Source organism: Gopherus flavomarginatus, chromosome 13, assembly GCF_025201925.1.
Source record: "Gopherus flavomarginatus isolate rGopFla2 chromosome 13, rGopFla2.mat.asm, whole genome shotgun sequence".
NCBI lineage: Eukaryota > Metazoa > Chordata > Testudines > Testudinidae > Gopherus > Gopherus flavomarginatus.
Genome location: NC_066629.1, coordinates 21,430,636 through 21,446,436, shown reverse-complemented (window position 1 = coordinate 21,446,436; position 15,801 = coordinate 21,430,636). Strand labels below are relative to the sequence as shown.

The 15,801-nt window shown below is 40.2% G+C and overlaps 1 protein-coding gene across 3 annotated transcripts in view; it reads left to right on the top strand.

Annotated features, from left to right (window-relative positions):
* Window positions 1–10,496, top strand: part of TBCEL (tubulin folding cofactor E like) — a 31,902-nt gene extending 21,406 nt beyond the window's left edge. For all 3 annotated transcript variants that reach the window (XM_050921961.1, XM_050921960.1, XM_050921962.1), the window contains 2 exons: window positions 263–379; window positions 4,922–10,496. In XM_050921961.1, coding sequence (XP_050777918.1) covers window positions 263–379; window positions 4,922–5,240 — 436 coding nt within the window. In that variant the 3' untranslated portion in view covers window positions 5,241–10,496. The remainder of the gene's footprint in view (window positions 1–262; window positions 380–4,921) is intronic.
* The last annotated feature ends 5,305 nt before the right edge of the window (window positions 10,497–15,801 follow it).

The following is a 15,801-nucleotide window of genomic DNA, read 5'->3' as shown; positions in this document are numbered from 1 at the left end:
TTGAAATCCTCTGATGGGCAGGCTCTAGACAAGTGCTAAATATTTATTATATATGCACAGAAATAAAAATGTTGTCAAATAATGCATAATTCTAATTACTGCCCAAAACACTGCATAGTACTTGGAGAGCGAGGTTTTGGGATCGAAACTATGCAGCCCTGAGGATAAAATCGCATTCTGCTGTTGGCTCTAGAGTCTTGCTGATCAGTACAGCTAGGTTTTCGTATCCTCATTAACAGTGTTCCTCGGTGTATTCATGCAGATTGCCGTCTATCATCAAGCTTAATGGGAGTGTCATTACTGACGGGGAGCGAGAAGACTCTGAGCGATTCTTCATTCGGTATTACCTGGACTTCCCGCCAGAGGAAGTCCCATTCAGGTATGAACTTGGGAGCTGGAATTCAGAGAAAGCGCAGTGCATAAGAAAGGAGAATTATGTTCATTAGTTTGAAAGTGTTCAGTTGAAAGTGTATTTTACAGCTATGAAATGACACTGGAAATCAGGGCTGGCCCTTGTAACACCAAAAAATTCCTTGCCCTCCTACCATCCTTTCCTTCTTCAGTCCATATTTGTTGAACATCTCCTCCCACACTCCTATGCGGGGTGTGTCTGATATCTTATTGATTCACTATAGTGTGTCAGATCCAGCCTTAAACAGTGCCTTCCAAGAGCTGTTACACTGTTCTGTCCATGATCCTCATTGCCTCTCCGAGGCAGCCCCGACTGCCATCTCACTAATCCCCCTGCCTCCTGGAGTCTCTTGAAGCCCCTACTAATACTTCTCTCTGGTGCCAAAACAAAATGGCTAATCCTTGTGCCATCTGGTGGGTAGAACGTACATAGGGATAAAAGCTTTCCCTCTTCTAAAAACTCAGATCACAAGTTTGTGTGGGTTTTTTGCCAAAAACTATATGCTCTGTTATCTGATGATTTCGGTAAACAAATGAACTGCAGCTTTAACCTATCCATGCAATCACTGCATCAGAAGGCTCGATTCACAGATGACCCTAAGGGTGATTTGGGAGGGGCAGGAGATGGTACTAAAAGAACTAAACAATTTCTTGCATGCAGCCTCTGAATGACTTCAGTGAAAGGGATCTCTGCTTAAATACTACAATGATGGGTGCCCTGTATATAATCAAATGATAAATTACTGAGAGAAGAAGAGTTGGGTTTAGACTCAATTACACATCAAGCTTCTATGAAGATTGTAAGTTTTGCGGTAGGGACTGTGTCTTCCTATGTGTTTGTGCGCACCTAGCGCAGTGGAACTGATTCTAATGGGGTCCTCTCGATGCTGTCAGTCTGAAATAGTCATAATCATCTAACTCCTGTAAAGAAGATTTAAATTTAGGGTGAAAGCTTTACTGAGCAACTTGCTATCTCTCTACACTATATGTGTAAGACTAAGGGGAAGATGAAAGAAATGTGTGTCCCCTCCAGCTCCTGGCCTTTAAAGACCATTGCATCCATCTTCCTGATCAATGTGCTCTTTGTCTGAATGCTTTCATCCCTACAGCTTCTCTGAGCAACTTGGGAAGCCTTAAACGCTGTTTTTCCACTCCAGAGAGCTTCTGCCCCTTTTCAGACCATGCTACAGATGGCTGAGGTGTCTCCAATGCTGAGTTCAGGTTTCACTTCCTGGACCAATTTACCCCCACCCCTTCCCCCCACACACCTCGTGTCCCTTGTTTCTGAAGTGAATTTTCTTACCTCTCTCACCCCCCCACCTCCAAGTCTGGCATCTGCTCTCAAACCTGTCTTTAAAGTCTGTTCCTAGTTAGATCAAGAGCAAGTGTAGCTGATTAACTGGCAGGGATGCAGTCAGCATTGCCCATACAGGGATCCTGGAAATTCTGCCAAAAACAGCTGAGCTGGACATGTCTGGACATGAAAAGCTTGCAAACAGAAATGACTCTCTTGGCTAGAGAGATGTATCCTATTATCTATAAAGAAAAGAGTATTCTGTCTCTTTAAATCAGCCTGATTGCATTGTAAGTATTTGCAGCCTACATGTGGCATGAATTGGAAAAGGAGTGAAATGTATAGCATAACTTTCCATCCTTCAGTGGCTTGTGTTAAAACTAAGGCCTGCTTCTTGAGTGACACCTCTTGTAGGTCGATTTCTAATGAGTTACGTGCTTGTCTGGACCACTGTTCGTACATAGAATATCAAACAGTTTTAGCCAGGTTCACTTCTTCCAGATCTTCTTCTCTGGCAGTCAGTGTCTATCAGGTGGTGGAAGGTGATTGTGTAAGTCTCAGAGGTGCCTATAACCTTGGTATCGAAGTACCTAGACCTTTATGGATTTGGGGGAATACAGTTGTTTTACTGCAGAATTTGATTATGGTACAAGAAACAGGCTGTGAGATTTTTCTGGCTTTCCCCATGAGGGGAAATTGGGCTAATGTTTCAGAACACACAGCATGTTTACAGTGTGTGTTTTCACTTCCCCTCATTCTCCTCCTTCACTGTACTGGTCCCCCTATTCATCCCCATTTTTCCCCGGCAGCCCGCAGGAGCTCAGTGCATCTCAGGTACACGCAGACCTTCTGAGTCTGCTGCGCGCTCTGCGTAAGCAACTGTTCACTTTTCTGCAAATATTAGGGTTGCAAACCCTCCAGGATTGTCCTGGCGTTTCCAGGAATTAAAGATTAATCTTTAATTGAAGGTTACATCCTGGGACGAAACCTCCAGGAATACGTCCAACCAAAATTGGAGCAGTGTGTTCTCTCTCTTACTCTGTCTCCTGCTGGAGGCATAAGGAAGTGCACTGGGGAAATCCTCATTCCTTGTGTCAAGGTGATTAATGCTAATTTAACTGTTTGTTTGTAAAATATGGGGAATATGTTTCCTCCTCTCTGAGCTAATGATTTTCTAAATAAGCCTGATTGTATCTCCCTGTATATTGTAAGAACAGGGCAGTGGCCTGTAATTTGGGCACTCCTCCCCATTGAAGGCTCGCTTTGCCTGAGATGATAGGGAAATCCTAGTGCGCTGTGGTCATTACCTCACGCTCTGTGCAGACAGAGGGCCTGCTGTTGTGAAGGAACATTCCTACATTTAACAGGAGTCCCCAGGGCTCCGATATTGCCAGGCTCCATCATCCCCTGACTGGGGCAGTGACACAGCACTGATCACATTAAGCTCTGAGTCAGATGGGAAACAAAAAGAGCTTTCTGTGCAGCCCACTGTGGGGAGAGACTGAAATGTTACCTCCTGTCTGCAGTTCTCTAGCTTTGTCATTTCAATTCCTTTGTACTTTGTGTTGAGTTTTTGCCACTTTCCCAGCCCATCAGTAGAGATACTACCTTTCTTCCCTGATGGGAGAGAGATCAGCTGTGGCGAGGAGTAGAGAAGAGACTTGCCTCTTCCAGGGAACGTCTCTGGGTGGCTAGACCTTTTCGAGACAATTCTTAGGGCTTGTCTACATGGGAAAATTGGCCGGCAGAACTGTAGCAGTATAGTTCTTGGTGGATGTAGTCCTGGAATAAAAATTAGCTTAGGCTGGTATAATTTTTCACTTTTATTCTGGAATAGTGTCCCCCTGGGGAATGATACCAGCATAGCAACAGGGGTATAATTAGATGGCTGTAGTTCTACTGGTCAGTTTCCTCGTGTGGATAAGGCTTTAGTTGTTTTCTCAAGTCCATCGAACCCACATGGCCACCAAGCCACTACTTCTCTCTGCACCCTTCTCCAGCCAGGGAAAGTTCCGTGATCCATCCTGCAGCTTGTTGGATTCAGAGAAAGTCTAAAGTTGTATCAGCTCAAACTGACCTTCTGATGGGGGGTGCAGCACTTATTTTAAAAGGACCTGATTTTCAGGGTATGAAGTACCTTAAAACTGAGGCATCTAAACTCACAGTTTTTGAAAATTTTGACCAAAGTGCTTTGTATTATTATTATTTAGTATTATTTAATTCTGATACTTTTTAGTCACATATTTGAGCAAGAGACATAAGCTATTGTTAGAACAATTTCCAGTTGTTGAATAACTTTTCTCAAGTTTCCTTAACTGATGAAATGAGTATTTTCAGAGCAGTTCACAGGTATTCCATACACATCTTGAGTTGCTGATAATGCCTTCTTCTAAAACACTATATTCTGCCTTCCATTCAGTCTAATATCTTTGCTCCTTTGCAGCTTTAGCCGTAGTCTGAGACAAGCTTACTACAGTAGATGGCCCTTCTGCTTTTGTTCCTAGTATGGCAATTCGTATCAAAACGTGTACTTCTTCCCAAGCATTGTATGGAAAATAAGAGTACAAACATCACGGTCTAGATTCATCCTTTGTGGAAGTCCATTTATGTCTATTGATTTTCATCTGGAATGAATATTGCCCCATGTAGTTAGTGAGTTATAAGGATGGCCTCCCTTAAATCTCCAAGATTTAGGGGCAAATGTGAAACCAGGTATTTGGTGCATTTTTTTGCTGTTCATGCACAGTGTCAGTGTCTGAGGAGGGCTCTGTATTACTTCTAAATTATTGAATTCTTTAAGTGTTCTTCATGCAACAGAGGATTGTCTTCACTAGAGATTTCACCTCAAGTTAATTGATTAGCTCTTAATTTGATTGCAGATTAACTGGCGAATGCCATGTGGTCTAGTTGTTAAAATGGAGATGCAGGGTGACTTGTAGTTAAGATGCCTGGGTTCTCTTTTTGGCTCTTGCTGAATCACTGTGTGTCTTGGCCAAATCCCTCGACCTCTCTGAGTCTCAGTTTACCAATCTCTAAAATGGTTACAATGCTTAACTCACAGGTATTAATTAAGCCTTGCAACTTATTTGCAGAGACCCCTTGGAGATCTGTAGGTGGAAGGTATCAGTATTATAGTTACAGAGCGCAAATAATTTGAGAGCAGTGTGACAGTGGTATGAGCACTTATGACGTAGCTCTCTGTTTCTTATTTTCTAGGTATCATGAGCTAGTAACAAAATACGGAAAGCTGGAACCCTTAGCAGTAGTGGATCTTCGGCCCCGGAGCAGCGCGAAGGTTGAAGTTCATTTCAAAGATAAGGTGGAGGAAATATCCATCCGTCTAGATCAGACGGTGGCAGAATTAAAGAAACAATTAAAAACTGTAGTGCATTTGTCAACAAGCAACATGTTGCTCTACTACTTTGACCATGAAGCTCCCTTTGGTCCCGAGGAGATGAAATACAACTCACGGGCATTACATTCTTATGGCATTCAGGATGGAGACAAATTTTTTGTGGAGCCCAAATCTAAATAATGTCTTCTGGCTTTGTGCATTCACACACACACACATGAGTTAAAGACTTCTTGCAAGGTTTTTAGGTTGATTGTTGGGTTGAGGTTTTGTTTTGTTTTTATACCAGTTGACTTCTTAACCCAGGTGGTGTGCCCAAATCTGCGAGAGACATGCCACCATCTGATGCGAATTAACTTAAGAGGAGATAACTGACTTCAGTGTGTGTGTGTTTCAGGATATCTGATACCTTGATGTTCTTGTTACTCTTCCGGTATACTCGTGAATTTAGCGTGAATAGTCAGCTCTTCAAGCTAAGAGGGGTATTACGGTCCATCAGTAAAGGAGTCAGAGCTCGGTGCAGAATTTGGTCAGTACTTCTGTTAGATTAAAGATTTGACTCAGCACTTGTTCACCTAGTTATTTGACTCCAGCTATAAATAGCTGAATTGCTGTTTATCCAGCCAAGTGATGTCTCTAAATTTTTGTTGTTGTTGAGGTTAGTGAAAGGATTTTAAGCAGTATTCAGCCTGATTTAGAACTCGAGTATTCAGAGTATCCTAAACTACACTTTGTTTGCAAGAGTAAATAACATGGGAGAGAGAAAATGTACAAATAAAAAAATCTTTTACTCCCAAAACTCACTATCTAGAGTAGTCAGTTCTACTCTGATCTCGTGCAAACTGTACAACTTCACTAGACTTCTGGCATTGTGTGTAGTCGAGTGACACATCTGATGTTACTAAAGGTTGGAATTAACAGTATTTTGGCCAAATATGTTTATATGCTGATTAGCAGAAAACTCTGGCCATTCTTGGATGGGTTTTGTGTCAACTGGGAATCCAAATTAACAGCACAACAGTATGCCGAACAGCATAGTGGAGTTGCTTTGAATGTCCTTTCCCTGTTGCCTGCAAGGTCCACTAATAAGCACTTACTCTTTGGCCAGTTTGTGTTGAGAGTAGAAACACTAAAATTCTCCTGACCAAGTCCTATTCTTTAGTATATTCTTACTCTTGCTCCAGGAACCTATCCTAATCTAGCACTTTTCCCCCTACCGTTTTAATGTGGACCCCCTGTTTAAGATAGGTACCAGTTTTGCTTACATCAGTTTGTAGAAGGTGAGTAGATGAGAAACCACTCACATTTATCATAAAGCAGATGTTCGCAATCCAGATTCCCTCCCCCCGTGTCCTCCACCAAACTCTCCATGGGCATAGTGTGCTGATTTTAAATAGGCCCTTTTTTCCTTTAGAGCTGGGTCTCTTTCTTATGATCCTGCAGTGAAATCCTCAGCCCTTTTATGTATCTCTTGTAAATCACACAGCTGTTTCCCTTTACAGTGCCCTCCCTTGTTCCTCTGTCACCTTGACAAGTTGAAGACTTTACACTGACTTAAGCAACCACATTTTTAAAAAATGTTTTTCAAGCAGTGTAGTCAGGGCTCCAGTTACGTATGAACTTCTGACCTTAGCTCTTTAACATCCTCTCCCTTCCTGTGCATTTTCTTTCTCGTGATGCTTTTGTCTGGGTTACTGAACTCCTTTATATTCTTGGAGTTGTGTATTCTCTTCATATTTTACCTGGATCGTCCAGGGAGGGATATAATCTCATACTCTTCAGATTCAGTATCTAGGAACTATTCAACTGAGAGTGGTTCCACATCTAGAGTAAACATAGAAATAAGAGGATTCAAGATAAGTTAATTATTTGTGCCTGGTCTTCTGTTGTAAGAGTTGATCTCCTGGGAACATCAAGAAGAGCAGTATAAAACAGACCACGGCTTGCATGTATAACATGGAATCCACATGACCTGACTTGATCCAATAAGAATAAAGAACCATGAAATGGTGACAGTGTAATATGAAGTTTTACTTTTAAGGACTCTTGTTGCAGAATGTGCTTTATAAGCTGTAGCATAACTGAGGATGTATTTGCTGCCCATTTTGGCAGAAAATGCATTTGCTGCCCTGCAGTGGAACGCCAAGCCAACACATGTATGATATATACATACATACACATAGAGGAAGTTGTGTTTAATAAGATATTTTATTATAAAACAAAGTTTTATGAAGATATGGTTGTTTAATATTAGAAGCTTATTTCTCCTGTTGACCTACTTTGAGTATGTTGCCCATCAGTCATAAGCTCGTGCAGGTTAAGTGACTGATGCAGATATAAAGGAATATCTGATCTAATTCTATAGAACGGTCATCACCTATGTTGGGTATATTTATGGCATTGTAACGTATTAATGAGAAACTGTAATTATTGACCAACTGTTTTAGCACAATTAAATATCTTGGTTTTAGAGAAGGAAATAAAGTCAATTAAAGCATTTGATGGGATCTTACAAAAGGCCAAGTATGTGCTTGTAAGTTTGTTTGCCTGTGAAAAATTTTGATTATATCCAGAAACAAAATTGGTGCTGTTGCCATGTTGTCTCTGAACAACAGTTAAATGTTATTTTTATGATGGACCTGGTAGGAATGGGAGAACTGAGTAGAAAAACAAGGGTTTTTTTAATGAACAAGGATAACGCCCTCTTCGCAGCTATCTGAGATTTAGCACTATCATATAAACCAGATCAATGATCCACCCAGGTTTTCGAAAGCCACAGCACAGACACTACAGTTTTGCCACTCTAGGGAACAGGCTGTCTCTAGCTAGTATTATAGAACCATTCACAATCTGTTCAGCCAGCAGAACATGCATTTTGTAGAAAAATTTCAGTAGACTTCTGCTGTGTAAGAAAAAAGGCAATGCCAAAAAAGGAAATGTTTGACACGTCCAGATGCTCAGCCCTGGAATGTGGTGGGGCGGGAATTGCACAAAATTGAAAATGCTCAAAATTGGATCATCTTCCAATTTTACTGTCCATTGGAAATTGGGTCCTGTTTTTGCACAATATTCCCATTTAAAATGGGGCTGCTTTTGAGCAGTTTCATAGAATTTTGGAAGCCTAAAATTGTAAGGGAATAAAATTGCAGAAATTTTCACCTAATTCTAGTTGATGCCTTATGATCCAGAATGCCAAAATCTCTTTATTTGTAGACATTCCCAGTTCAATATATGGTCCAGAGTTATGGTTTTATGTAAAAAAAAACCAAAAACAACCACCTTAATAGCTACTGCTCCTCCTGTATCCTTTAACCAAATGCTACTTTTGCCAGCCATTGTTTTATTATTGATCTTACTTCATACACATAAGCCTCCCTGGGTACTTTACATAGAGTGGTTTTTCTAACTACCTAGTTTACAGGGAACTAGGTGGGAATTACAAATCAGAACATTACAAAGCTTTATATAATGAGGTTAAATGGTGTGACATTTTGCTTTCTGATTTGTGTTTGTCTTGAATATCCATGATATGACCAGATGGTACAGCTAGATTGCTTAAAACAGCAAATTTATAGGATGTGCAGTTGTAACAAAGGATGCAACCGTGTGTGTATGTGTTAGAAACGGCTGTTAACCCTCATGGTAGTTAAGTATGTTCCCTGGGTGGACTGTTAGGCCTAGTATACAGCATGATCTTGGGAAACCACTAACAAATGTAACCATAGGCCTGGTCTACACTTAAAAATTAGATTGACCTAGCTACACTGCTCAAGACTGTGAACAGTTTCCCACCCTGAGTGCTTTTTTGCCTAACCTGCAGTGTAGATGCAGCTAGGTCGAGAGACAAGTTCTTCTGGCAGCCTAACACCGCCTCTCAGGTGGCTTAACTACATTGATGGAAAAATCCCTTCCATCAATGTATGTAGTATAGACATACTCATAGTCTTTGCTCTACAGGGTGACCAGTTTCTTTGCCTGCAGTAGATTGGACCCTAAAAATTCCAAGCCTAGATCCCAAGTACAAAATTGTTCATCAGTTGCCATTTGTGCTTGTAAATGACACGCTTTTGGTTTTGTCCATGAACGGTTTTGAAAATGCAAAGCATCCCAGAAGCTGTAGTGTGTATTCTCAGCACATGCATAATTTGACTGTTGTGTTTTTTTTGTAGACGTTCAAGCAGACTCCCTCTCCTTTATATGGAGAAGGTAGTCAGCCATTTCTCAATCTTCTGCCTCACTGATTTGTCACCTGAAATTACCAGAAATTCTTTTGTTGTTCCTTTTTTGAATATAATTTAAACGTGAAGGTCTGTGTAATCTTTAGCAAGAAAAAATATGCTCCAAGTTTCCCTTTTCTCCTGTGTTCTGGTTTCTCTCCTGGGTACTGGAGTCAGGGGGAATATGCTTCTGGCTCCAGAAATCTGCTTTTGGTTCAATGGCAGAGTTTGTTGAGGAACTCATATCAATTAGGTAATTGGTTTGATCATTTCAATAAACTTGTTTAAACTTTTGCGTACACAAAAAAAAAGTGTCCAGGGGGTTTCTTGACAACTTTCTCATTTGTTTCTTTTAGCAAAACTTCTTTACTCCCACCCCATGTGTACTTTTCCCCTCTGCCTTGGGGATAGTTAGAACATCAGTTCCTTGGTGCAATAAATATCTGTTAAGGCAGCTTGTGTCTCGAAAAGCTAATGCACATTGTCTGGCTCCTGAAAGATTCCTGTTGTTGAGACTGGTTGAAAGTGATTTTGAATTGTCAGTGCTCAGTGCTCCCATGCCATTATCATAAGCACAGGTGTAAAGTCAGCAGGAGCCCACAGCTTTAGAGTTGGATTTTGAAAAGCTTTTAGTGTTCACCTAATTCTGCTCCCATTAAAGTCAATGGTAACGCTCCCATAGACTTCAGTGAGAGCAGAGTTGGGTCAATGCAAAGTGCTTTGGAAAATCTACCCTTAAGCTCTTATCTCTTCATCCCTTTTTCCTCCCTGCATCCTCCAAGCACCTATACAAAACAACTTACTACTTCAATATAAAACCTGGTCCCATATAGCTAGGTTAACTTAAACTCTAGTGATAATACCTTTAATACAATCGTGGCTATCACAGCAATAGGTACTAGAGCGATGGCTTAATAGAGCACTTCCTATTTGAGGATTCTTACTGTGCTTTACAAAGTCTCAAAGCTTCTGTACTTATTTCTCCACTGAACAACATTGCCTTAGGGTGTTACGGTTGTGGCATAAGTGGAAATAAAGCCCCTGAGCCATGAGTCAGCCCCTTTCTCAACCACTCACCAAACTGCCATTCAAGTTAAATGAGTTTTATTCGCAAAGAGAAAAGCACTAAAATTAAGGTCAGGTTGTTGGATTTCATATTTTTTTGGCTATTTGTAAATAGCTTAGAGCTAATACTTGAAATAAAAATGGTATGTGAAATTGATTTTAAAATGATGAAGTTGTTTCTTTGGCTTCTGACTTGATTTGGAACATCACGCTGTTTGCGTTAGCGTTGATGGAACCTGCGGAGGTGAAGAAAGACTTAACCCCATAGTGTTTCTTTAACATGTAACACAACACCTGGAGATTCACGTGGGCTAAACAGTGTTATGGCAGATAAACAGCAAGTCTAATGTTCTGGCTGTTAAGTCTTTCTCAAGGACATATTGGTTTGCCTGCTGACCTTGAATTGTTCCATTGTTTCAGACACAAAGCAGCTTCCTCCTGTGCTACGTTCGACAAGAACTTCTCGTGTAGAATGAGACGGCTCATACCGTTATACAGGTTATTTGGGTTTTTTTTTCCTTCTAAAGTGGATGCCCGTCTTTCAGAGACAGGACTGAGACCCACTAACTCATTTTAGTTGCTGGGAAGCAGTGGGGACTTGGCGATAGAGCCCTGGACTGCGACTCCGGAGACTTGAGGTTCTATTCCTGGCTCCTCCTCTGGTTTGCTAGATGGCCTTGGGCAAGTCACTTTGCCTCCCTGTGCCTTAGTTTCCCCATCTATAAAATTGGAGTAAGTCACCTTTTTAAGTGCTTTGAGATCTGCAGATAAAAATGGCATAAAAGAGCTAAATATTACTACACGTGCTACCACCGATCAGCTAACAACTTGAGATCAAGGTTGACCTAGTCCTAGGTGTCCACAAGTGACGTAGAAGTTAAGGTTTAATCATCATCAGTTCCCACGCATTACCCAAGTCCCCTTTGTGTATTGTGGTCAACATGCAGCACACTGTATCTCACCTGTACTGAAGAATCTGAGCATATTAAATCGCATAATCCAGATTATTCTACACTTTAACATGCCTTCCCTAGGAGTAATGAAAAATTACTCTCTTTGTCTTCCCTGTAAAGAGCATTTGACTAAATTCTTATGTCTGGTACCAAAATTAGTAAATTGTCCTCTCCAGCACTGGCAGCCAGAGTGAGGGTATGTCTATACTACAATCGTGGCGGGTGATTGCAGCTCAAGTAGACCTACCCGAACTAGCATTAAGCAAGCTAGTTTGGGTACCAGAGCAATGAAGCCGTAGCAGCATGGTTTTTGGTGCTACTCTACAAGTCCACCTGGGTAATCGCTCCGGTAGCTATCCTGCGCTGGAGCCCTCTCTGCCATAACTTCACGGCTGCGTTTCCAGAACTAGATTCAAGCTAGCTCTGGTACATCTATATGCATTGTGACCACAGCTTGTGACGGCCGTGTAGACGTACCTTTAGGTACATACCAACCTTTGGGAAGAAAACCGCCATACAGCAACCTGAAGTGTCTACCACCGTTCAAAGGGAGTGATAGAGAGAAATGGGATAAGGAGATGAAATTAAAAGGAAAATTTAATCTGAATAGTAGCAAACCTTCCCTGACAGGGAGATCTTTTCTCCTTCAGAGTAGTCTCCCCAAGCCCTATTGCCTGCCATTTACAATTAGAATAGATTGTGCACTCTCACAGTGGGGAGGGAGCAATCCTGCACGGGGAAAGCTGAAGGAAACCATCTGCTGCATATTTTTCATTTTTTAATTTCTCTGAGTCCTGGATCCAAGTCTAGGTTTAATTGTCAGCCAGATTTGAAATTGAGTCAGGAACCTTTCATGAAACACAGAAAAAGTTAAAGCTCCCGGCAGAGGAATGGCTACAGATGCAGGCAGCAATTGTAAAGTTGATTTAGTTGGGGATTGGCCCTGCTTTGAGCAGGGGGTTGGACTAGATGACCTCCTGAGGTCCCTTCCAACCCTGATATTCTATGAAGGTAGCAGGGCTGGGCCAGGCCAACAGTCCTGCATTAAGCAATAAAGGGAGGTATAATGGAGAGATGAGTGATACCTTTCCTGGAGAAAATTATGATCTGGAAAAATCCGCTTTCCACCAGACTCCAACATCAGCTTCAGAAAACCTTTTTTGGACTTGGTTCAAACCCTTACTTGGGGCAATTATTTGACCCAGTTCCCATCTGTGTGGTTACTTTGACCTTCACTTACTTGAGTTACAACAAGCCTCTGGAAAGTCTAGCCCACATTTTTTGAATGATTTGCTTGTCTTGAGCCTCAGTGGGGGAAGTAAAATATTGTTACTTATTTGGTTCACCATAATGTGCTCAGCACTGTACAATGCAGAACAAAATCCCAAAGAAAAAACAAAATCTGGAAGATAGAAAGTTCAGTCCAAATTGTCAGGCAAGCTGTAAAATCAAAGCAGATCTAGTCGTCATAGAACTTACTGAGTCAGACAGCAGCTGAACTTTAAACATAAAACAATCAGAGAAGAAAAGGATACGTTCAGATTTTCGGTATTCATCATAAAGCAGCACACAGGAGTACAAGTCCAGTTTATTTTCCCTTTGCAGGTAATCTGTGAAGAGAGAGAGAGGCTTTTTTTGTTTTTGCCTTTGGAGTGAATCCAAATGCACTGAATGGCTGGTGCTATTAGAAGAATCTAGCCCTCGATTCCCCCTTGAGGGCTTTCTTCCTTTCAGTAGACCGGGAATCAGGTTCACAAGTAGGGGGTTTGTCTTGGTAGCCTGCTGTAAGGCCCAGACCCTGCAAATGTTTCCTCCTGTGTTTGGCTTTATGCACCAGTAGCCCCACTAAAATCAACGGGGCTATGCACATGCATGAAATTAAGCGCATGGGGAAGAAGTATTTGTGGAACTGAAACCTAAATCTTCCTTTTAAAAAAACAAAAAAAAACAAATTTTTCCCCTTTTACTCCTACTCAGCCAGCTTGTTTGATATATTGGCCCCAATCCTGCACTACACTTACACATGTGCTGGTATTTATTTTTTTTAACTACCATTTAGTCCCATTGATTTCAGGTGGAGACAAGGATTGTGGTCTTTGATTATAAGCCGTTTGGGCCAGAGACCTTCATATACTGCACCTAGCACAATGAAGTGCTGAAATACGTGGCTTCTAAATGCTGGTGTAAGGTAGATATTAACTAATTTTTGCCAAAATACTTTGATTTTAAAACCAGGGCACTCTCACTCGCTCTTGGGGGTGGTGGGATCAGAGTAGAAATAAAATCTGAAGAAGATTGGCAAAGAACTTTTCTTTAAATAGTTTTTATGTTCCTCTCTGCCAAAGCTGAACTAAGCTGATTTCTGAAAACTCAAACAAGACTTTGCTGGAAAATTAACTTCATGGCATTTCAAGGGCTCTGACTTTGTTTAGTGTTTTAATCCCTATGCTGTTTAATGCTAATTCTGTAACACTATATAGAAGCTTTTTTTCCATTTGCACAAAGGAGGAAGGGGCTTGTTTCTTTTGTGGGTTGTTTTTTTTTCTTTCTTCCCTAGTGAAAAGTGATTCTGATCAGAACAGCCACAAATCCAGCTCCAACTTACTGACATTTCCATCTAACTCAACCTGAAGGATTAGGTTTTTTATTCCCAGACAAACGTCTTCATTTTTACAGCCCAGAATCTGATCTGTAGATTAATTTACCATTAATTAATAGAGCAAAAAGGTTTGATTGCATCTCAACACTATTCTGGCCCTAAAACAATACAGAGAAAAACTGAATTTTCAATTGAGAGAGCAAAAGGGATTGAGACACCATTTCAGACATCAGCAATAATTGGTGAAAGATCACTGAAATGTATTCTTCATTGACATAAGTTTTCCCCGCAGTTTACCAAGATTCACTTTAAAATTTCGGACTTAATTCCTTTCCTGCTCTGCAAAACAGGTTGGTATTTTTTTCATACTTTAAAAAAAATTGCCTTTTTTTTTGTTTTTGAACAAATTAAGCATTGTTTCTTTTATTTTCTGTCATGGTTCCCCAGAGGTACATCATCTAGGTTTTAATGTAATGCATTTATATTCTCTGCTAGTCATTGTGTGTGTTCTCAGTTAATGAATCCACAGTGACTTAGATTTAAGAGCTATATAAAATTCTAGCATGATACTTGCTGCTTTTCTACAGTAAGGAATACGGCGGAACCCTTCCATAGTTAAATTAATTTTTCTCATCCCAGAATAACTTTGCTGAAAGCAAGATTATTTTTTCAATCTAATTGCAATTGACATGTTGAGAAGTATTGGAGAAGTGTGGAACTGTCATTCGACTTGATTATACATGGTGTTTCACTATTTCAAACATCATTATAATTGGATTCAAGTGTAAGTAATATGTAGATATATAGACAATGTATCTAGATATATGCCTACGTTATGTATGTTACATCTATATATATGTTTAGAAATAGCTATATATCTGTACTCCATGATATAAGTAGGTCTATAGATGTATTTAGTTATATAGAGATGTAATGTCTATAATGTTGGAGTACAGACATAGATGTAATAGAATGCATGAACAGATATATATTTAATATAGAAGTGTGATTATTATGTCTCTGTATAAACAGATCACTATATAATTTATACTTGAATCTGATAATACATATTTCATACACTCACAGTGTGTATTGTGTGTAGACTGTAGCTTTATCTAAGTGGTATATAAAAAAAACTTTTCCCTCTGTTTAATGAATAGAAATGATAAAGTAATGAAATCAAAGCAGCTACTGTAGTCATTCTTCCTCTTTGATTAATAATGTAAAACAAATTATAGTAGGCATAAAAGAAATTAAAATACCACACAAAATTTCTCTTTAATTTGCCCAGATGCATTTCCCCACTTCTATATATTGCTAATTTCTGTATAGCAAGGAAGTTGTAAAGCTGTGTAAATGTTTGTGCTTACTTCACACCAATCAGAAATGTTAAGTGATCATTGTATTACCACCCAGTACAAAAGATTAGTTCAACCAACATTTGAAGTTTTCTAACTATATGAACACACTACCGTTTATAATGTGCTCTCATTTTCTTACACTGAAAAGCTATTCATCTTAAAGCCTGCTGTAATAGCCTCACATGAAGCAGATCAGCAAAGAATTGTGTTGGATTAATAGGGGGATTGAATACACACTGGGAGCTGGGTTCTATTCATTAATTCCAACATAATGGTTCATTTCTGATTTCTGAAATCATGTTGTACCTATACCCTGAGAATACCTGGAGGGCAAGTTGTTTTATCATCAGTGATTTCATTATACTACCTAACTAGCTCGTCATTTTTGGTCTAGTTCATGGGTAAGGACCTACATTTCCCAATTTTCTGCATCTCTAGAGCAATCACACAATTGCAAGGCACTATTAGCCATTAGCCTGAGATTTGCTTAGCAGATCTGGTTTTGGATTGATGATTAGTTGCTCTTTTTTCTCCCCCTACCCCTTTAGG